The 22,311-nt window shown below is 34.6% G+C and overlaps 1 protein-coding gene across 5 annotated transcripts in view; it reads left to right on the plus strand.

The window, feature by feature from the left end:
- The window catches only part of TTBK2 (tau tubulin kinase 2), an 85,319-nt gene that overhangs the window by 14,915 nt on the left and 48,093 nt on the right, over window positions 1-22,311 (plus strand). For all 5 annotated transcript variants that reach the window (XR_007204141.1, XR_007204142.1, XM_048306263.1 and 2 more), the window contains exons 2-6: window positions 6,704-6,863; window positions 10,535-10,682; window positions 16,274-16,347; window positions 17,358-17,498; window positions 18,910-19,014. Coding sequence is in view for 3 of the 5 variants with exons in the window: in XM_048306263.1 (XP_048162220.1) it covers window positions 6,795-6,863; window positions 10,535-10,682; window positions 16,274-16,347; window positions 17,358-17,498; window positions 18,910-19,014 (537 nt within the window). In the remaining 2 variants the exon portion in view is untranslated. The remainder of the gene's footprint in view (window positions 1-6,703; window positions 6,864-10,534; window positions 10,683-16,273; window positions 16,348-17,357; window positions 17,499-18,909; window positions 19,015-22,311) is intronic.

Here is a 22,311-nt window from a genome sequence, read left to right on the forward strand (position 1 = left end):
AAGTTTCATAGGCTTTGGAAAAGTTCTTCAGAGCAGTATATTGCTTGCTTTCCTGTCTCCTGTAGTTGTGTGTTGTACGCATGCGTTGGACATTTATGTTTTTCTTTACTGAGAAAATGGATTTATGAAATAATAGATAGTACTAGTGGAGAGGTCAATAGTTTGGAGCATCTTAAAAGATCAATTTATGCTATTCCTGGTATGTAAAGTTAGTGACATTGATGATGAGCTGTTAATATTCTGGGTAAGAGGATAAGTGACTATTCCGACATTTCAAAAAACTGGAAGCAAAGATTTAAATTTTGCTGATAAATCCAGACTATAAGTAGTTTGATATTACAGCACTGTGCCACTGTTTGAAATATCTTAATTGTTTGACTTCAAGCTGTCTTTGTTGAAAACCACACTTCACTACAAGGTTCCTACAATGAAAATTTTCCGAGGATCTTGAAAAATTATTATTGTAAAACCTTGTATAATTAAGGTAATTGCAGATCTGACTTTCCATTTTCATGCTTCTTTGATGAAGACTTGACAAGTAAAACAAATTTTTATAGCAAAAATCCATGCTTCTAGATCCATTTAGGTTTGTTGTCAATACCACAATAGTGGTATTCACAACAGTGAATCTAAGACACAGAAATACAGCCATTTTTTTTTTTTAAACAAGTGACACTTTTAGGGTTTTAAAACTAATTTTTGAGTAGTTAGTAGGGCTTCACAATCCTCTTTTTGATTTGGAACTCTCTCTGAGTTGTGGAAAAAATTGAGAATAATACAGTGTTATTTGGCATGAATTTAACTTCTCCCAAGGGTTAGGTTTCCACATTAGTATTAAAGGCTCTGCACCTGAGTTTGAAGTTCAACAACTGGTTTGAGTTGAAAGCAACACAGTTGTCCAGCCTTTCCCTGCAGCTGACTTCCATTCTTTCTCTTTTTCTGACATAAGTCTTTGTACTATAGTGTGACAGATCAAATTAGGAAATTAACTCATGCATGTGAAAAATACCATGGCAAAAATGTAATGGATTAATTAGGGTCTTTGATTTATGACTCATTCTAATTCTCCCTAACCAAAATTTTCTGGTTTTCTATAGGTAATAAATTACATTCTGTGTTTCTGATAGGCGCCACAACCATATAATCTCTCCCTGTCATGCATATACAGATGCTGTCCTTTCTCTATGGCAAGGTATAGGGTACCCTGTATCTCAGTTTAGTCTGATTAAGAAACATTGAACTTTACTTCATTGCAAATGCTTTTAAGTCCAATTTAATTTTCAAGTTGTAAATTCTATTTTGGACTTGAAGAGGGTTTTGTGTGCCTAAAACTTGTGTGGTTTTGCTACATGTGTTAGTTGGTTTAGTAAAAGATAATACACTCCTTTGTCAAACTTTGCTTTACTTGGGTTTTTGTCATATTTTGGTACTGAATTCTCTTGCAAACTGAAAATAGTGTAGTAGCTTGAAATATATGTCTTTTTAAAATAAGATTTGAAACTAAATGTTGTATTTTTAACTCTGTCTTCAAACTGAGAAAATATCACCACCTTTGTAATAACAACTGCAGAATTTGCCAGAAGGAAATACAGACTCTTTGGCAGTAGCACACAAAACAGTTGGGAGCTTTTCACACCTGGAGTCTGCAAGTGGTGATGAGTATTTTTGGCACCCAAGCGCTTGAGAAAGGAAAACCTAAAATGACAGTACTTCTGTGTTGAATTTTAAAAAAGATTTTCTTCACAACCAGTACAGTTGGAAATTTAAGTTGAGGTCTTAAATTCAGTTTTCTCATTGATGTGGAGAATGATGATTTTCCAAACACCAGGTTTTAATAGATGTATTTAGAAAATATTCAGGTTTAAGTGTAGGATAGCTTTCTAGTTTGGATGTTTGAATAAATGCACTTAAATAATTTCTATCCCTAGAATTAATGATTTGAATATGTTCTTAGCCTTTCTAAGACAGTGGACTTTACCATGAATGTGGTGAAATTAGGATCTTTGAACATTTCCTGCTCTGATTTTCTCTTTATGCTGGCCTTTTAAAATTTTCTTTGTTCATTAAGTTCAGGTCAAAAGTAGAAAATACAGAAATGGAAACCATCTTAGGTAGTTTCCAGCTAATTTTCTAGTTTTTCAAATGAGCTGCAGGCAGGCAGATAGAGCTCCTAACATGCTTAGAGAGTTCCTAATAGTAAAAAGTTGATACTATTCCATAGTGGAGGCAACAGGACATGCATTTCTTTCTATGGAACAGAAATAATCTTCTGTGCTCACTTGCTTTGTCCTGGAGCTTACAGTACCTCCATTCAGCCAAAATTGTCTGTGCTACTTTCTCAACCTTAGATCTGAATTTAAGCATCTGTAAAGGCTGGCAAGCAGAGATTGGCTTCCATTTGGGCTATCTCTAAGGGAATTATGTACGTGCGCACAAATTACATGAAAGGATTGCCTTTTTGTTTTGGGAAATTTTGCTCTGTTGTTTTTTAATACTATATAATCTCTTAGTGTGCTTGAATGGGGTAAATTAAAGAAGTCATTTGTGAGGCTGATTTGTAGTTAAAATCGGTTAAGTGGATAGAAGGATTTTAAATAATGGATGCTGTTTGTACGGTATTCTGGATATTAGCATTAATGCTCCTTTACCTGTTCTTATTTTATCCTGTGATCAGTTCCCAGCAAAGGCTTATGTTATGGAACAGTCTATCCTCATTGTGTTGTCCTAGTTACTCCATGACCTGTCATCTGGAAATAAATTTGACAGAGGGCTAATTGTCTTTAATTGTGGTAGTTCAGTTATCTTGAAAAGTTCCTCTGTAGTGATAAACTGATCTGAAAAGAAAACTGATGAGTTAATGAATACAGAATTTTATGAGATATATTGCAATTAGAATGGCTGTTACTTTTTTAGGAGAATTACAAAGAGGTGTTCATGGTGCTGAAAATAGCCTTACTGCCACCTATAAAACTGCACTGCTAAGGGATTCATCTGCTGAATGAGTAAGGGAAAGCTTGCACCTTAACTGTGTGTCAATTATTCATCTGCTTCAGTGGAATACAGAACATGCTGGAGCTTTTTAAAATTGTTAACAGCATTGTAGGCTGTTAAAGAGCTATGCTGAAAACAATGTATTTCAGTAATACAAATGCAACTGTATTTGCTTTATGAGTCCTTAATTCATCTGTGAAATTTGGAATGGGCCAAACAGTCTGAGTTCAAATCCTTCCAAATTCAGAGAAATTTCAGTTTCAAGCTTGACCTGAGAACCACCTCCAAAGAATGCATATTTATGTCTGTCCAAAAGTCCTCCAAATGTAGTCCTCTCTAATAATGTCCTTTTGTTCCGTATAAATTTGGGGAAGGTGACTGTAATCTAAATTGAACCTACTAGAATACACATTATCTGTTATTAGGTAAGGAATATAAAGATATTTATCCACTTCAGTACATCAATAATTAACAGATTTGCAGATTATACAGTATTAAGGCCATTAGAGAACACATCAGAGCAATGAAACTCTGTCTAGATCAGATTGTGAATAAGGTCTTTAGAAACCATATTCTTGTAGCAATGCCTGAGTGTAAGGATGGAGGTGTATAAGCATCTGATAAAGTTGTGGTTTAACAGAAGTGTAAAGCAGTTTCAGACTTGAATTAGGGAAATCAGACTTCTACCATGAAGAAATAATAAAAAAAACTTTTCTCCATATTAGGAATTGGTATGATAGAGTGTAATTCAGTGTGGATATCTAACTCAGTGTTGCTGTCCATACCACAAGAAGAATGTGGAGCAGGGAGAGGGGTTTTGAAGGAGGATCATATAAAAGACCCATGGTTATGAAGGAAGGCTTAAAGCGAAATGTATTAATTGACAAGAGGTTAAAAAAATATGTTTAGATGTTTAAATGAGGTGAAATTACTGGAAATGGAATTTGGTTACCAAAACTGTAACCAAGTCCTGTGGTAAAAAGTTAAAATTAAACATATTAAATCTTGAAACAAAGCAAGTTGTTGTAAGGGAAGGAACATACTGGAACATGTTAGCCATGAAGAACATTTGGAGTCTTACGTATTAGTGTGTGCTAATTCACTGAAAGAGGTTGAAGTTTTGAAACGACCTGATCAGATAAAGGTTTGGACCGATTTCAAACCTTCTGGCCTTGAAATTTGTCACTGAATCCTCCTTCTACTTTACTTGAAGTCTTGAAAAAAACCAGGATTCTTCAAATTGACTTCAACATGTTTGTAATGCTTGCAGTTGATTCTTAAGCTTCAGGAGGAGCTTAGCACCTTGTCTTCAGGGGCTCAGGAGAGAACTTTTGCCTCCCATGCATGACAGTTCAATGGGTCCTGGTGTTTTATTGTTTTGAATACCTGTTACTGATGATATAGAATAGACATTGTTGCTTTTTAATGATCTAGGATGACAAGAGATGTAACAAGAAATTAGTGTATTAGAATAGGATTGAGAAATTGTGTACATAAAAATTTTGTTACTCTGGCCATGCAGATGTTACATACAGTAATGGAGTTCTTCTATGACAATTCTTAAAATACAGGTTCTTTGTATGTATGTGTTGTACCTTTGCATTCTGGGCCGGTTGATGATGCTCTCTCAGTACACTCAAGAATCCATGAATGAATAGCGCTGAGAAATACTTGTCAGAGGTCTGACTATAAATTGTAACTTCAAATGTATTAAAAAAAAAAAAAAAAGTTAAGTATCAAATCGGGAATCAGGTCAAGGCTGATAGCAGTAATAACAAAAAACTCTGAACTGTCATATCTTCGATTTAATAAAGCATCTACTTTTCCTACAGATGATGAATTTTGCTCACGTTTGAAAGCTTCATCAAAAATCTTACTTCCAATTTTAGATTTTGCTCTGGTGAGATGAATAGTGTCTCCATTACTTGTTTTAAGCAAATATCAGGAAAAAATAAACCCTCTTGAAGTCCCAGTACAGAAGTGAACAGTTCATTTGTGAAGACCAACCCTTGCTTTGGTGTAACTGGCAGGTGGTGGCAAAAGAACCAAACATTTGAGTTAGTGGAAAAACCACTATATGTGCTTTAAGCATGTAATTTGGAAATAGACCTTTTCCCCTTCATTAGTGCCTTTTCATTTTGTCTTAGTTCCTGACTGTGTTATGATAATTCTGTTAGAAAGGACAGTAATTACAGTCAGTGGTTAGTAATGTTGAAGGGGTTCACATAAATGGCTCTAGTTCTATTTAGAATTTTGAGTTTATCTGCAGGGGAGAATTTACTATCACCAGTAGGATTTGAATTGGTTTAGTTCAACCTGATTAAATTGCAGGATGGATGCTGTTACTCAAAACACACAATCTTAATTTGGTTTCCCTTCATTTGTTAGAATTAAACCAATTTAGGCTGTGTATTCTGAATGAGCACTCCTTTACAGGCATGTAATCCACTCTCATTGGGTGTAAATTTAGATCCTCAACTAATCCAGATTAATATTTCTCCAGAGGGGTCTCTTTTATTTGGAGTTGGTTCAACTGTCATAATGTACAATTGAAGCAAAAAGGCATAAATACAGTACGAAAAAGAAATATGAAAGAGCATGAAAAAACCCACAGTTACTGTTGTGTCAAACAAAGGTTTGTCTTAAAAAGCCAGGTTGTTTAAGCAGCAGAGTGTTTCTTAAAAAACATAATTTAGTCCCAGTAGTAAACTTGGCATTTAGCCACATGGAGGGCCATACTGCTGATTTAAATCAGAATGGTTTTACCAGTTTTGCATACCGTTTTTGTGTTGATTCAGGGAGAAAAGCATTATTCACTTGCAGTTTATGCTATTTTGAAAGCAATAGAAATAACCTAAAGCAAATACACTTTTTGAAGAGTATTGTCTTAGGATAAGAGCATTTATACAAAGAGTTACACTTGTATAATTACACCAGTGTAACAATAAGCACAATTCTAGAAAAGCTCAAAGAATTGAAATAAGCTTTTAATTGGTTGTAGTAGTTGCTGATGGGAGCCATTATAGATATATTAATCTCCAAAGTACAGTTTTTTATAATGCTATCTATAATCCAATTTAGCAATGATTGCTAAAACCAGAAAATTAAAAAAATAAACTGTCCAAATTATCATAGACGGGGTTTTTTCCTTACCAAAGACAGCTGTTTATAGCTTGACATAATTGTACTTTAGATGTATTTAATCATAAGTAATCCTAGCTGTGTGAAACACATTGTAAAATGTGAAGTAGTCTGTATGCAATGCAACTGAAATTTAAGTATCTATTTTTAACATTGTAATTTTTGGTTAATATTATTTTAAGGTTGTTATATATTACTATTAATTAATTAAACAATTATTTAGTCAGTTATTAATTAGATTTTAAAAGGGATTATTAAAATTAAGTTTAAATGTAATTATGCCTTGCAGCAATTTGAAACTGCTTGTGGAATATACCTCTCAAAATGTTTAAGTTCATTAGTTCTATATTGAGATTGGTATTGGAGATTGGAGAGAGAGCAGGCTAAAAAAATTAAGGAAGGATATCCTTGAATTTTTTTCTGTACTGGAAACTGTTTGACTAAAATTTCAACGTTAGTCACTATGGGATACAAAAACTAGTTAAGGTGCTGGGTGAGAAACACAACTTTTGCTGTATTTCTTCTTACTCTGTTAATCACTGAGATCCATTATTGTGCTCTGTTTCTGCAGTGACTGGTTAAATGGAAGCCATTCCTGGGATCTGGATGGTTTCTTCTGACGCAGACTTTGCATAGCAGCTCCGTTGCCTCAGGAGGTTGCAATGAGTGGAGGAGGGGATCAGCCTGACATCCTCAGTGTGGGAATATTGGTCAAAGAAAGATGGAAAGTGGTGAGTATGCCTTCCTGCAATTCTTTTTCTTCTTTCAGACATGTTTTTAAAAAGAAGTGGTTTGTGCTTTGAAATTAATTTGAAAATTCTTGTGAGATACATTTTGCTCTTAATACTTATATTAAATTGTGAATGAGCTTTGAAGCTACTTGTTTCTTTTACACTGCTTTAAAAAGAAGTGATGAGGATTTAAGGTAGGTTATTTTTCTTTTCCCTGATAAGGACCTAGGAGAGCTCTTAAATCACAATGTAGTGCCTGATCCAAGCACAACTGGAGGAGCACTTTTAGTATATTGAATCTGATTGGCCAGTGATTATGTCAGTCCATTTTGGAGATCAGTCAGATGCCCTCCCCTGAAATAGTACGTTTGTGAGATATGTTAGTTCTTATCGGAAGATCTTTCAGACTTTGCTGCTCTTCCTTTTGTTTGTTGGATTTTATAGCATAGATTTATTCTCAGATGATTCGTATTCATTTCACTGTGTGCCAGCATTGGTTCTACCATAAATAGCTCTGTTCCCTTTTGCTGTTCATATCCTTGATTTGCATCTTGAGGGAAATAGTATCCATTTGAAGTTATTTTTGCTGGGAAAAACAGGCTGAGTTCTTGTAGCTCCTTCTCCATTCCTCTGATCACTTTATTTTTTTTTGCTTAGAATTAAAAAAAAAAAAGGGGGGGGAAAAAAAGGCCAGTTCACAATAGAGCCTTTGGGGCATCTGTGTGTGTGTGTAATAGGCTGTGAATGGATTCTGAACTGGTTGCTTTATATTACTCTCCTATTTCAAGATTTTATTTAGTACTGTAAGACTGAACATAGAAGATACAGATTAATCATTAAGTTCAAAGTCTTAAGAAAGAATAATTTCTACTGTCTTGTGCCCTATCTTTCATTTAAATATGCAGGAAGCTGATACTAACTTTGTATAGGAAATCTTTGTATTTCCTTTTGGGTAAATAGAACCTAAATAGCTATCTCTGGAGTATAAGTATTTGTAAAATACCTTCTTATATTTGATCTCAATACTGCAGTGAAGTAAAAACTGAAAGCATAGTCTTGAATCAGATAAAATAGTATAAAATACCATTAATAAATAGATACTAACATACTGATATATCACTATCCACAAAACTACTCAGTTGTCCGATGTGTGCAACAGTAGCCCTGTTTTCTTCAGGTTTCTTTTCTTTCCTATGTAATAAAGACTGCTGATGAGATACGTGTCTTCTGGAAAATTTTGAAAGTAGGCTGTAATTTGTTTCATGTGATTATACATTTTCACTTATATGTTTTCTGGATCAAGTGTTACAGGTAGATGAGTGCCAAGTATTTCCTCTAGATAACTCTTCAATTTCTTCTCTTCTGTAGCAAACGTTAAGGATTTTTTGGCATCTAAGGTGATAGACTTCCTGAATTCAGGATTTCATAGGATTTCATTTAGGGTGATCCTATTTTGAAAAGTAAGCATAAAAAAGACAGTATAAAATATTTCTTCCACAGTGACAACCTCCTGCTCTACTGGTGTCTGTTAGCATTTGCTTTTATCCTTTGTTGATGCCTTTCCTCATGCCTCTTTTTTGCCTTCAAAATATTTATTACAATCCTGACTTAGAGAGACTTGATTGTAATGGTAATTGTTTTTAGATATGTTTAAGAATGCCATTCATTATGTAGTGTAAGGAAAAGTACCAAGATAAAACTTGTTGGAAATTGTATGCTTTAGCCTGGAAGCATACGAAGACACAAAAGTTGAAGAGAGAATGGAGAGAAGGAGTTTGGGATGTGAGATGCTGAATGCAAAAAAGAGAAGCCTGAAACTAGTGTACAAAGTGGGAAATTGTAATGCAGGTGTAAACAAGGGCAATGCGGTCCTCATCAAGGTAAGAGATGTTGAGCAGATGTGGCAGGAGGCCAGTATGGTTGAATGGTCAACACCTCTGTGAACTGGAAAGCAAAATGCAAGTGAACAGAAGGTGGGAACAGGGATGGGCTGCCCAAGATTAACATGGAGACATTGCCTCTGTATGATGAATGAATGCAAAAGCTGGAGCTCAGCTGGCAGTTGTGTCTGGTGAAGGATGTGAAACGCAACAAGAAAGGCTTCTATAGGGATGTTGGCAGCAAAAAAAAGACCAAGGAAAATATGGGCTCATTGTTTAATGTGTGTGACTTGGTGACAAAGGACATGGAAAGTATTTTTTTCTGCAATCAAAGAGAAGTTAATTTGTGCCTGGAACTGCTGACTGATATAATTATTGGGTGTATGTTAATGATTCTGGTGTGCTTTATCTGAGGATATAAATTGATCTGTTTATTTTATTAGTGTGGTGGTCTGTTTGTTTGAAATTTTTTTAAGCACACAAGCAGAGAAACAACCTTTCAAAGGCATTCTTTCTTGGTCAGGCCATTTCTTAAAGCTGATAAATGAAGTTAGATGATAAATTCGTCTACATTTGTAAGGGGTGAGGATGGCTGTGTCACCTCTTTCCTTTTCCTCTCACCTTTTTCACTATGCATTCTCACTGGTGTGCTTGTATTATGCTGAAAATTCATGTGTTATCTGTTATATTATTCCTTATTCATAGAGATTAGGCCATTTTAAAAAGTGTTTTTCCTGCTCAGTCAAATGTCTGATGGTCTGGATTAGGAGACATTAGCTTAATTTTCAGAATCTGAAGGTAGGTGAGCGTATTGCTGCTCTCTAGAACTCTGGACTGTTTAGGTGACATTTAATGCAGTGCAGTCATATAATGTTAGCAACTGTATGTTTTCAGATGACATTTAGAAAACCATGTCAGTCGTAGGGTAAGTTCTTTTTGTCTCCTTTTCTCTTTTATCAGCTTTGGAATGTTAGCCAGGGGAGGCATTTTGTGAAACAACTCTGACATTTTTGATATTGAAAACCAAAGAAGTCTGTTCCCTGTGACCACTTAAAGCAGAGTGAACAGACACCTATTAATATTTGCTCTGAATGTAGTGCAAACTACCTACTATGCCATGAGCATTCTTTTTACCTGTTCCTTGCACAGATGAAACTTTTAGTGCTGCAAGTTTCTTTAGTCTGTCTGCTAAAAAGAATGGTAGTGATGAATTGTAGGTAAATGTGAGTAACATTGGAAATGTATATTCAAAGATAATCGTAGCCATTTCTTATAATTTATGATTTAGCTGCTGTGTGTAAGTCACTCCATATAATTGAAAATACTGTCTCTTTTCAGGAAGTCCAAAAACTTGTATAACTTTATACCTTTATTATTCAGTGTGCATACTTCTGAAAAGAGAAAAAGATGGCATATTTTAAAAATGTCACTGTGCATTTGTCTTTGACGATCTCTGGGCTCTGTGTGACTATTTGAGGAAAGTCTTTATTCAGCATGCTGACTTTGCCCAGATTCATGCTGGGGATACTACTGCACTCTTCTATTATACTATATACAATAGTGCAGATGGAGATCAGGTGTGTTCTATTCCAAACTGTGGTTAGCCATACCTTTGTCAATTATTCAGTAGCTCTTTCATGTACTGAAGGATATGATGGTTATTTTAAAATCTGTTTGTAATACAACGGCCTTTGTGGTATGACAGGCAGAACAAAGAAGTATTGCTGTTTTATTTACTTTCTTCTCCTCTCTTTAAAATATGTTTTTGTTCTTTCTTTTTCCCCAATATAGTTGAGGAAAATAGGAGGTGGAGGGTTTGGAGAAATTTACGATGCACTGGACTTGCTTACTCGGGAAAACGTTGCACTGAAGGTCGAATCAGCTCAGCAGCCAAAGCAAGTGCTGAAAATGGAAGTAGCTGTGTTGAAGAAGCTGCAAGGTAGGGCTATACCTTGGATATGCAAGAAGTAGAATGTCAGTGTATCTTCTTTTAAAAAATCATTGTAATTAAAATAATACTTTGAGTAAATATTTCCTATATTCTGCAGGTTATTGGTAAATGATTATTAGAAGTGGAATAGAAGCTCTTTCAGATTCTGAAAGTTTTGCTACAGGGAAACTTTTCTTCGAAATGGGATGACATGAAAATAAAAAGAACAACAAAAAATTCAATTGCTGCAAAAACCTCTGTTCAGATTTAGTTTATTATGAATCCGTATCTTCTCTTTGTTTTTTGCTCTAGACTTCGTTGTTATTCTTGTTTTTATTTTTTCTTCTAAGATGGTCTTTTTTTTCTGTACTATGTAGCATCGAATCTGTGAGGGTCCTTCACACAGCATCCGGGATAAGAATATTTGTTTTCTTTGCTTTGTGGTATTGCTAAGAATTCTAATGTTGAAATGGGAAACATATTTTAAAAAATCCCCACAAGCAAATGCTTCAACTTTGAAGTACTGTAACTTGTAGGAAAAAATTACTGGCATGTAAAATCCTGAAATACTTCTAAGATTCAGTTCCTTGAATCAGAGTTTGAATAGTCGCACTTTCTGTACCTTTAGATACTTTAATGAAGCTATCAATACAGAGAAATATGCAGTGGCTTCTCTTCATTGCTTTTCATAACACAAGATTACAGAAAGAAAATTTAAAGGGCAACTTTTTATTTAAAATTTTTTATTTTTAATCTGGAAGATTTTGAATAATACATGCAATCCTGTCAGCAGCCAAATTTTTCCAAACTCTTAGTTTGAATAAAACAAAATCTGCATGACATATGGTGCTGCTTAATGTGCTGTAAAGGTCACACTGCAGCAGAAATTGACAGCCTCTATAGATTTAAGAGGGCAAGCATGTCACATGTTATGATGTTAACAAACTACGCTTTTCTCTGTTTAAACGATTTCACAAAAGCATCTAGTATTATGTAGCTGGGCTAGATTTTCTTCAAATTTAAAGTTTCTAGTCCAGAGATGAATAGTAAATTTTAGTATTGCCAATTGAAAGTTTGCAAAACATTTGTCAGAGTTCTTGAAAGAAATTATCCTAAATAGAGTGAGTTTTGAAGAGCAAAATACTCTGTAACTCTTGGGGTTTATAAATGCTCTGAATTAATTTTTCCAAGGGTTTGTGGTTTTTTTCTGCACGCATGAGCTTGATTCTTTTTTTACAAAACCCAGAGTCTTTAAAGTGGTGTAGATGAAGCAACTAAATGATAAGGAAATTAATAGATCTGAAAGAAAATACTGGAATTTGGTAGCACTACAGTGCCAATGTGTTTATGAAAACATGACCTTATATAGGACTGCATAACTGGAGTGCATTTTAACTTTCTACTTTAAGTTGAAGTATAGCTGAGTTTCAGTTAAAATATTAGAAAAGTGATTTTTTCTTAGTCAAAACTTTTTTATCTTTTGAAATATTTGTGGAAAAAAAAAGATGAAATAATAAAATATTTATGTGTGAGTAATTGCCATAGGGCCTTCCAGAAGTTATTTTCTCAGAGGAATACTGATAAGGAAACTGCAATTCCAAACAACCCAAGTCTTCCTGCAGAAGAGTCTTTGGTTCTATTGAACCATGGGAAACGTCTAGATAAAAAGAACAGAGCAATGAAACACCTGAACAACAGATCCACTGAGACTAATAATCCACAAAATACATAATCCAAATAAATATTTCTGTTATTTATTTCCTCAATATTATTTCTCTGAGAAAATAATAAATAGAAGCTTTTATATAACTGAAATGCAGATTTTGTGTGAGATCTTTACAAATAACACTTTTGACAATCTTTCTTATGAGAAAACAATTTCAATATATTATTCTTTACTTTTTATATCTTGTTGCTCTCTTGCACAAAAAAAAAAAAAAAGAAAAAGAAAAAAAAGACAAAGGTTGGTGATGATAGTAACACTAGAGGTGACCTCTAGTCATTGCTGTGGAAGCTCCAAATTTAACACTATTACTGCTCTGGTTTTAGATAGAGAATGTTGTAAGTGATCAGTGAAGCAAACACAGTGAAGAGATGGGTCAAAGGTGAACCTTTTGCATATACTGCGATTTATAATTTGCATAAATACGGTACCTTATTTTTACATGCAGCTTTTTTTATCCATACTTAGAAGATTTTTTTATTAAATAAGATTAGGGTAGAGACCATTTTATGTTTTACAAAAAATCTTTGCTCCTAGGAGCCATTTGCATTAATTTCTTTACCTTCACAAGTTTTCAGTATGGAAGAGCTCAAAATTTGGAGCATAGGGAAAATCAAGAAAAGTGGACGAAAATGGAGAAAACAACTTTGTAATTGCTTCTTGAAGATTTTTTATTATTCTTAAATGCTTTTTTATCATGTAGAAATTAGTCTTATTTTTGACAATTTTTTTCTTTTCATGCAGATTCAGACCAGGTGAAATTGTAAACAGTTCTTTTAGGATATTTTTGTAACAACCTTCTATTAGCATACATCCTCTGAGACCAACTTTTATCTTGTTCTTCTATCCCTTTTTGGTGTGTGTTTATGTATATATATATAATTACTCTCCTTTTCTCAAAGGGCCTAGGTTCTTGTCTCGCAAGGTATTCTAATTACATTGGACATAGGAATAGAATAGAAGGAATAGAATTGTCATGAAAATCCTTTTACTTTCAAATATTTGAAAAGTTTCCTCTATTTTTAATGAGAGACAGTGAGCTTGCAGTGTCATTGAGAATTTTCTTGATGTGTGGAGCTGATTTTTAAAAAATATTGTTCAATTTGTGGAATATTATGAAAAAAAGGGTTTTAGAAGAGAGCTAAATAAACAGGTGTAATGTCTCTCAATAGAGCAGAAAAGCTCTTCCAGTCTATACTGCACTTAGGCACATTTTCAGGATTATAAACATGCTTTTGAGTGTATCTCTATTAGAATCTTATATCACAGAAACTGTGAAACTGAAATAAGAATAGCTGTTGGTAGAAGTGCAGGGATGTGCACTTCTACCATTCTTTACTTTCAGAAATTTTAAAAATTGAAACAGTGTGGTCATTATTGCGGGGGTAAAATGAGTAATAACTGTGTGGTATAATGAAGTATATAAAAGTAATAACTTTGTATATGGTACAGTGACTAATAAAAAGCTTCAAAGAAGCTCTTTTTAAGACTGAGCTAGCAAAACATGCTGGAATATGTGAGTAACTGTATGCCTTCTCTCTTAATTATGGCGGAGGACTAGGTTCACTGATATGGCCATTTATTACAGCTTAGTCATCAATTACATCTTAATTTTTTTCCCCCTGCTGTCTCCTAATTATTGTTGCAGAATATTGTTTAACTCTTTAAGTTCTTTATTTTTGCTTTTTTTAAAAAAAATAAATCTGCTGCAACAGATGGTTGTTTTGTTTAACCATGTTGTTAGGCCATCTGTTCCCACAGTCAGATGGGAGAAGACAGATTTATCACATCTCACTCAGTGAGAGTGAGACTCACTCAGTTGGTTTCTGTCTCACACAACCTTACAGACTTCTCCCTCACTCATTTACAGCTCTTGAGCATAATTTAGTGATGGGCTGTGTCTGGTGTAGGCTGTAAAGCTGCTGTAGTGATACACTGCAGCAGCCTGGGGAATGGCACACAGGCTTAACACCCTCCCTAGGAGGTTTTTCAGGGGCACAGTTGTTCACTGCAGCCTGCTACCATCATCATCTTGCCCTGCAGCCCAGCCATGTAGCTCACAGGTGTGAAAAAATACTGTTCTCCTGCTAAGGAAAAGGCTGTAGTAGGTGTGTATAGCCCCAATGGAGTGGGGGAGGATCATTCTATTTGAATAAGTTATGAAGGCTCTACTTCTCCCCTTCTTCCTTCCTCAGTTTTATGTAAGAGTTCTTAGGGAATTTACCACATAAACTGAGTTAGTGCTCCAGTCAAAATGGGATTTCTCTGACCAAACTGAGTTTTGGACATTTACTGAATTAGCCAGATAAAATCTGACTCATGTATTTTTCTCTGAAGATGTTCCTTCAGAATACCCACAAGTGGCTGTAAAATTAATCATAAATATTTGAGATGAGACTTCAATAATGGAAACTGCAGCAATGAATATACAAAATTTCATCTTGATAAATTTGCTGCTAATCCTTTTTCTTCATAAAATTATACTGTCTGTAATATTGCCTGTCTTACTTGAACAAATGGGTAGAAGGAAAAAGTGTGGGAAAACCAGCGATACTTAAAGTTTAGCACTTATGTATTTGCAGAAATGTAGAGATTTCTTTTAAAATAAATTATTTTGATGAATCCTGTAAGATATTCTTTGTTTAAAAGGGCCTACCTACCTGTTTTAATTGGATGTGTCAGGCAGCTTCCTGAGGAAGCAAGAAAGAGACAGCCACTTCTGTCAAATGAATTGAAAATATTCAGAAGCTGTAGGGTCAAGTTTTAGGGTTTTGATGGAGCTATGAGTTTAGCAGTAGCAAAAAGTCCCCTCAGATCTGTAGGTAGACATTATGGTGTTTTGAAAGCACTAATGGGGGGGGGGCGGGGCGGGTTTCCCTGTTTATGACATTCTTGTAATCCTAAGGGTAAAGAAATTAATGATAGAAATCTTAGGTGACAAATTTTACACATCTTTAGCTACCATTGGAGACGATCAGCTTTCTGTTGGCTGTAGCTTCCATTGATGTGAGAAAGGAAGATAAATGGCCTGAGGAACTTTAATCCTACAGTTCCATGTTCAGTAGTAGAGTGGGGCAGAGTGGGATCATAAGGGGTCCCAGCTTCTCTTGAAGTCAATGAACACTGGTACCAAAATGACAATGGGTTTGCATTCCCCTTCTGTGTCCCAACTGCAGCCTTTGGCTTGCTTTTTTCTCTGTATTTACCTGGGGAATCTTACGCTTTGACTTACAACTGCAGGATAGTAAGGAGATTATTTTTGACCTGTCTTCTCCTTTGCAATTTGGGAGGCTTTAAAGAAAATCAGCTTAAACAAAACTCTGAAATTTTTTTTTTTCCAGTTCCAAGTTACCTGAGCTGAATTTATCTTTTGTAGCTAAACAGCAAGGATTGTGTTCTAGACAAAGATATTAATAAATTGGATTAGTTGAATAACATTTTCTACAATTTTTTAATACAAAACATAACTCACAAGTAATACTACTGTTTTCTTTCACCATGGCAGCTGCAGCTAATAGAAAAGAGGAATATTGGCTAGGGATATATATTGTCTATAACAAGCCATTAGCTTTGTAAGAAAATAACCTTTTCCAGTCCAAAATCCTCCACATTTGTGGACATTTAGGCATGTTGTGATGCATGTTTTCTTATGGAAGAGTGAGAGCTGTGGTAGGGCTACATAGATTATGGGCAAAAATTTCTGGTTAGTTGCAGGTAGAACTAACTTTGGTTTTATTGCTGTTGAACTGCATGGGGCTTAGTTTATTAAAGATCTCAATAGATACATAACTGTCTTTTCCAGTGATTTCCTAGGTATTTAAAGGAATAAACCATAGAATTTCAATATTACTGGCTAATTTGCTTCTTTTTCTCTTAGGAAAAGATCATGTCTGTAGATTCATAGGATGTGGACGGAATGACAGATTTAACTATGTGGTCATGCAATTGCAGGTTAGTGTATCAAAGAGCTCAATGTTTGCTTGTGTGTTTAGGTTTATTAGCCAAGCATATACAAAACCAGTAAAATTTTAGAGGATGCTAAACAAATAAAAACAAACCCAAGGATCACAAATGCATTGTAGTGAGTGAACCTAAATTGAGCACATCCTTATATCTTTTTGCTTTTATATCCTTTCCATAATTCTCTTAAAAAGGAGAAAGCTTGCATCCTGAGAAAGACCCGACTGTTGGAAGAGTGAACTGTGATGTCTTCTGAGATATTTTACATTCCTTTTAAGTCTTCACTTGAAGATAGTCTAAAATGTATTGTATTAGTTTCTGCATTTTGTTGGCTTTTTAAGTAAAAATAAAAAATTACCCTTTGCAAGTAAAAGAAAACAATTTTACTGAAAGACTTGTTCATTTAGAAAGGGATAAAACAGCTGATTAGCACTTAGAGTTGTGGGATTAATGACATTCTGATGAATATGAATACTGAAAAAATGTGTTCTAGTTCATACTGTTGTTCATCTGTTATTTTAGCAGAACAAGAGTTCTGTGATGTCATGGGGTTGCATTTCCTACATAATATAATTATATATTTTTCATCTGTTTGATGCAATGTATAATTAAATTATGTACTTTTCCTTAAAGAAGTGAGTGTGAAGAAGTCTTACTTAGCAAGCACTTTCTCAGTGGCCGTTTTGGGTATGACACAAATACAGTGTTAACTAATAGTGTTTGTACTGACCTTCTAATAGGGATTAGTTTGTTCCATGTTTTTAGGAATAGGAAGGTACTAAGGTTCATATTTTCAAAGACAGATTCCAAATTTAGTGTTGGAGATACTTGGGGACATACAGTCATTACATTTAGGTGAGATGTGTTACCCTTGAGTGCGAAAATAGGTACTGAAAGTACTTCATGGTTAATTATGAACAACTAAAGAAGAAGTAGGAAGACTTGACACCATCTGTGATTCTTGGGGTTTTTTTATGAAAATGTCCTTTTAATTCTCTCAGGGTCGGAACTTGGCAGACCTGCGTCGTAGCCAATCTCGAGGAACATTCACCATTAGTACCACTCTGCGGCTTGGGAAGCAGATTTTGGAATCTATTGAAAGTATTCATTCTGTGGGATTCCTGCACAGGGACATTAAACCAGTAAGTCCGCCCATTAAAATGGACAACTAAGATGTGGTCATTAGATGGCCGCATAAGTAAGGTTAGGTTCTGTACTAGATGCTAAAATGCAAAAATGAGAAGGGACAAAAAATTGATTGTTTAATCATCAGATAGGGCAGATTTTTTCTGTTAATTAATGTTGGATTACAACAACAGTAACTTTGGTCTTTTTCATTGTCTCCAGTTTAGGCCTCCTTGCAATTTTCTGAATTAAAACTTCCAACTCTTATCTTTAGCATCATGTAACCAAGAGTATTTGCCATAAGATATGACATAATGTATTGGACTACTGGCAATTAATATTGTCATATAATAAATCTAAAAGAATAGATACTAACTGTAGAGTGTATTTATAAGTCCTTCAATAGAAAATTTTTTGTATGTAATATATTTTCAACAAACAAGAAAAAGAAAGATTGTATGAGAAAAATATTGTTTTCTTGTTCAATTCTAATAAGATCTATTGTCAATATGTCATTATGGAGGAGAGTGCCATACTGATGGTATCACGCTTTTGTTCTTACTATTTTTTCTGATTTTCTTTGAATTTATTCCTGAAATTCAATCACCTGTTTTTAATATTGCTCTGTATGACAAATATCATTAGAACTCTGAACTGTCAAAATTTGTAAATGGGGAAAAAATAAGCAAATCTTTGTGTTTTCTGACAGATGCAAATATTTGCTAAGTTTCCTGTCAGCTGAATGATGCTCACATAAAACTTCCAATAAATTTCTGTACATTAGGAAAATTTTATTTGCATCACTTCTTCTTGGCAACTTTTTATAAAAGTATTCTCCCTGACCCATCCCCATTTAAGCCTTCATTTAATAGGGAAAGGACATAGAGGCAGTGAGTGTCAAGTGAAATAGGTGAGAAAGAATTAGCTGGAGCTAACTGTGCTTTGTGCTGAAGTCAAATCTTGACATTCTTGGTTGTTTGTTTTCCTTGTGATCAATTATGCAATGCTGAGATTCTGTGAGAAGGTGACATGATTGGAAAATTCTTGCTAAAATTTAATATATTTTAAGTGACAAAGTAAGACGACAATCTCTTTGGACAATATAGGGTACTGTTCAGATATGCTGGGTTCGATGCCTGTTTTTCTTAGCAATGTTTTCTTCAAATTTAGTGGGAGTTCAGTAGAAGTGAAAACATGGAAGGAAGAAAGAATAGAGAAATAGAATAGAGATAGATAGAAGAGAGAATAGAGAAATAGAGAAAGAATAGAGAAATAGAATAGAGATAGATAGAAGAGAGAATAGAGAAATAGGGAAAGAATAGAGAAATAGAATATGAATTTTCTGGTTGCGTTGTTGCATTATATGTGAACGTATTGAAACCTGTGAGTATTTATCTAATATCTATCTGTATTTGTTTTTCTTCCTAGTCAAACTTCGCTATGGGACGTTTTCCAAGCACCTGTAGGAAGTGTTTTATGCTGGATTTTGGCTTAGCACGGCAATTTACCAACTCATGTGGTGATGTCAGACCAGTAAGATTCTTTTCACAGTTGAAATTCAAATACTTGAATGTGGTAGTATGCTGTCTTTTCTTCTGGAGAAGTATGGGAGTTGTGTTGAACTGGTAACTATTCTAAGCTTGATAAACACCATCTCAGATCAGAAATGCCATGTAATTTATTGATTGTGTTAAAAGACTGGCAGTAGGGTATGATTCAGGTTTCTGGGTTTTGGTGTGAGATGGAGGTATATGTGTAAGATATTTTGAGATAATCTGTCATTTGGTTTGGAAAATCAAGGGGTAAATAGGTTTTCATTAAGTGTCAGAATAATATACCAGAATTGAATTTCAATTGGTATCTTATACTGCATTTAAAAAAACCCCAAAAAACCAACCAACAAAATCTGAGGAGAAAAAAGTAAAAGTCAGACACTAAACTGAATATATATAATCTTCTGAAAGAGAAAGTCTGAATAATTAAAATAGTGATAGGACATAGTTAAGTGTAGTTGTTGTATTCCCAATGCAATGCAGTCTGAAGAAAATTGTAGGTAAAAACATATCAATGAGGAAATTACAATTTTAAGTAAGTAGAGCCTCCCTAATTCACTGGTGGGCAGTTAGTTTTGTTAATTTCAAAGTTTCAAAATGAGCAAGTCACTACCATTGTACATGGTGATGTTTAAAAACATTTTCTATATTAAGGTAGATTAGTTTACATTTTGATGGCAACACTGAATAATGTACTAGTCAATATTGTGTAGCATATTTATAAATATGATGCAAATTGAGTAGTAGAAGCCTTCTCAACAGGACTTTCACTTTTATTTTGCCTAAGAAGTTGAGAAAGTGGCAGATTTTTGTGTGCAGATTATGAGGTATGTGAATTAGTAAGGTAAATTAGTGGGGTTCTGCTGTACTCTATTCCTTCAGCTGTAATGCTGGACACTGCAATGAAAGCAAAGATCAGGGAAGGCCAACAGAGTGCCTGCTGCTGTTGGAAAGGTGAGCTAAACATTTTAAGTAATTTTATATATTTTTTTTTCATTTCTCAGTGTTCTTGTTGTGTCCTGTGTGTGGCTGCTTATAATGTTTTTAAACTAATCTGTAATTTCAAGGAGAAAACAATTCCCAAGATTGTCTCTATATGTACACCAATGGTAATATTTTCAGAAAAAATAAATAACAGAAAATTCAATATTATATTCTTTCTTTTGTAAAAGCTACCTCTTGCCTTTTGTTTTTCATTGCAGTGCCCTACAATATAACTGAAGTAATTCTTCAGTTGAAATTCTTTAGTAGTGTTTGACAGTGTAATCAATATTTGTAGAGTGCAGTGATGGTGGGGAGAAAGACAGTTTTGTTTGTGTGTAAGAGAAATGGTTCTTGGATAGAGAGCAGTCATGCTGTTGGCCTTGCTTACTAATAGGATTTATTAATATTTTCATTAAATGTGCTATGTGCTTCTCCTTAAGGCTATCCTTCTAAGCTTCATTAGCTTTCTTCAGCAGATACTGCAAATAATGCAGAACAATGTAAAAGCATGTTCTCCAAAAACATAATACTCTCTTCATGAAAACATATTCCATAGTTAAGGTTGGCTTGTTGACTAGCTTTTTATAGTGCTAGTTTTCCTTTCCCTGTTTGACTCTCTTCATCTCAAACCAGGAGTTTTCTGGCTTTTACCTCTCTGATTCTTTCCCCTATCTTGCTGTTGGGGAGTGGGTGGGTGGCTGGGTGGGGCTTGGTTGCTGGCTAAGCCACGACAGGCTGTTGTTAGTTGTTTGTTATGGACAGGTTTGGAGAGAGGATTTTTTGTTGTCAGTTTATTCTCTTCCTGAGGAGTTATGGTGTCTCCTTAGACTTCTTACCTGAAAGAATGGTCAAGGCAGAGAACTTAGAACAAGAAATCCTTTCTTGAAGATGATCCGAACTAATTCTATGCCATTTTTCTGTACTGAAGGATCCCCCAGAGTTGCCTGTCATGCCTGTCATCTCCTAAGACATCTCAGTGTGTTGTTTTCAGAGATGTAGTTCATCTTTGTACTACCCATGTTAATGTCAGACTCCATGGTGATTTAGGACTGTTAAAACCATGCTACCAGGGAGTCCATTCAGCTGTAGCTGTTTCTAAGTACTGTTTTGAAAAATGCAGATTTAATATAAAAAGCTTCTCAGAAAGCGGTATTTAAAGAAAAAAGGTTTTCAACACTTGTAGTGCTTACTGTGTTTTTCATTGCATTTTTGAGTGTCACCTATGGACTATCTGTATAAAGAACTGAGGAGCCAGCATTGTCAGTCCATTTCACTGTTTTTTTCCTCCATGGGATTTGCATTAGGTTAGCTACAATAACCTTTGGTTTGCAGCAGCCAAATGACAGTAAAACTGATTTTGAAAGGGGAAAAAATTCAAGGAGATACGTTGTAATTCATCCACCAAGAATAAGATGGAATCTAATTTCTTCTGTAGGTGTTAATGTCACCTCTATTCACACATTTTTGTATGCATCAGAGTCTCTTCTTCATGAAAAACTTTTGAAGTCAGTAAGCAACAGCAGTTTTCATGTGAACTACTGCTGAAGGATGCACTGATTTTTACATAACTGAGGGACACAAATAATTAAGAAGGGAAACAGATATCTCTTGGGAATCATCAGTTAGGTTTTCCTCATATATTAACTTGGGGGCCTAGCCAATAATGTGTTGTTTGGGTCATCCAATCCATCTGACCCAAACTTTCAATGCCAAGGATGGCATGGAGTTAAAGAGCAGAGGAGTTCCACATGCTTTTAAAACTGGTCATGAATTTCTATGTAAACACAGAAACATATGTTTTGTGTTTGTAAAAACTAGTGTCAAATTTCTTCTTTATTCTTCCTGATTTCTCTGGTACTTCTGTTATTGCCTTTTTTGCTTTTTTAACATAATCTTTTCACACACTGCAGCTGAAATAGCCTTTTATAGCCTCTCTCTAGAACTACAGAATTTCCTCATCCAGCAATATCAGAATTCTTTTTCAGAAAAGAGTGAAATAATACATCTCCAGTATATTGTAGTTGTAGCTGTCTTTATTCTCTTCCCTTCTCTTCCCTACAAAGGGAATGCAGTGTTCTAAGCTTATTTTTACATGTCCACTGTGTAGGTAGTAATCTGTTGTAAAGTTTGTGAAAAGGGGTAAAATTGATTATAAATGTAATGCAACAACTGTTAGAAAAAGACTAATCTTTTCTGGTATTCCATAATCATTATCTGGACTGTAATTTTAAATTTAGCATTTTCCTTGCAGGAAAATATCTCTCCTCTTAATAAAGAGGGGTAAGAGGTAATT

This window comes from Corvus hawaiiensis, chromosome 6, assembly GCF_020740725.1.
Source record: "Corvus hawaiiensis isolate bCorHaw1 chromosome 6, bCorHaw1.pri.cur, whole genome shotgun sequence".
NCBI lineage: Eukaryota > Metazoa > Chordata > Aves > Passeriformes > Corvidae > Corvus > Corvus hawaiiensis.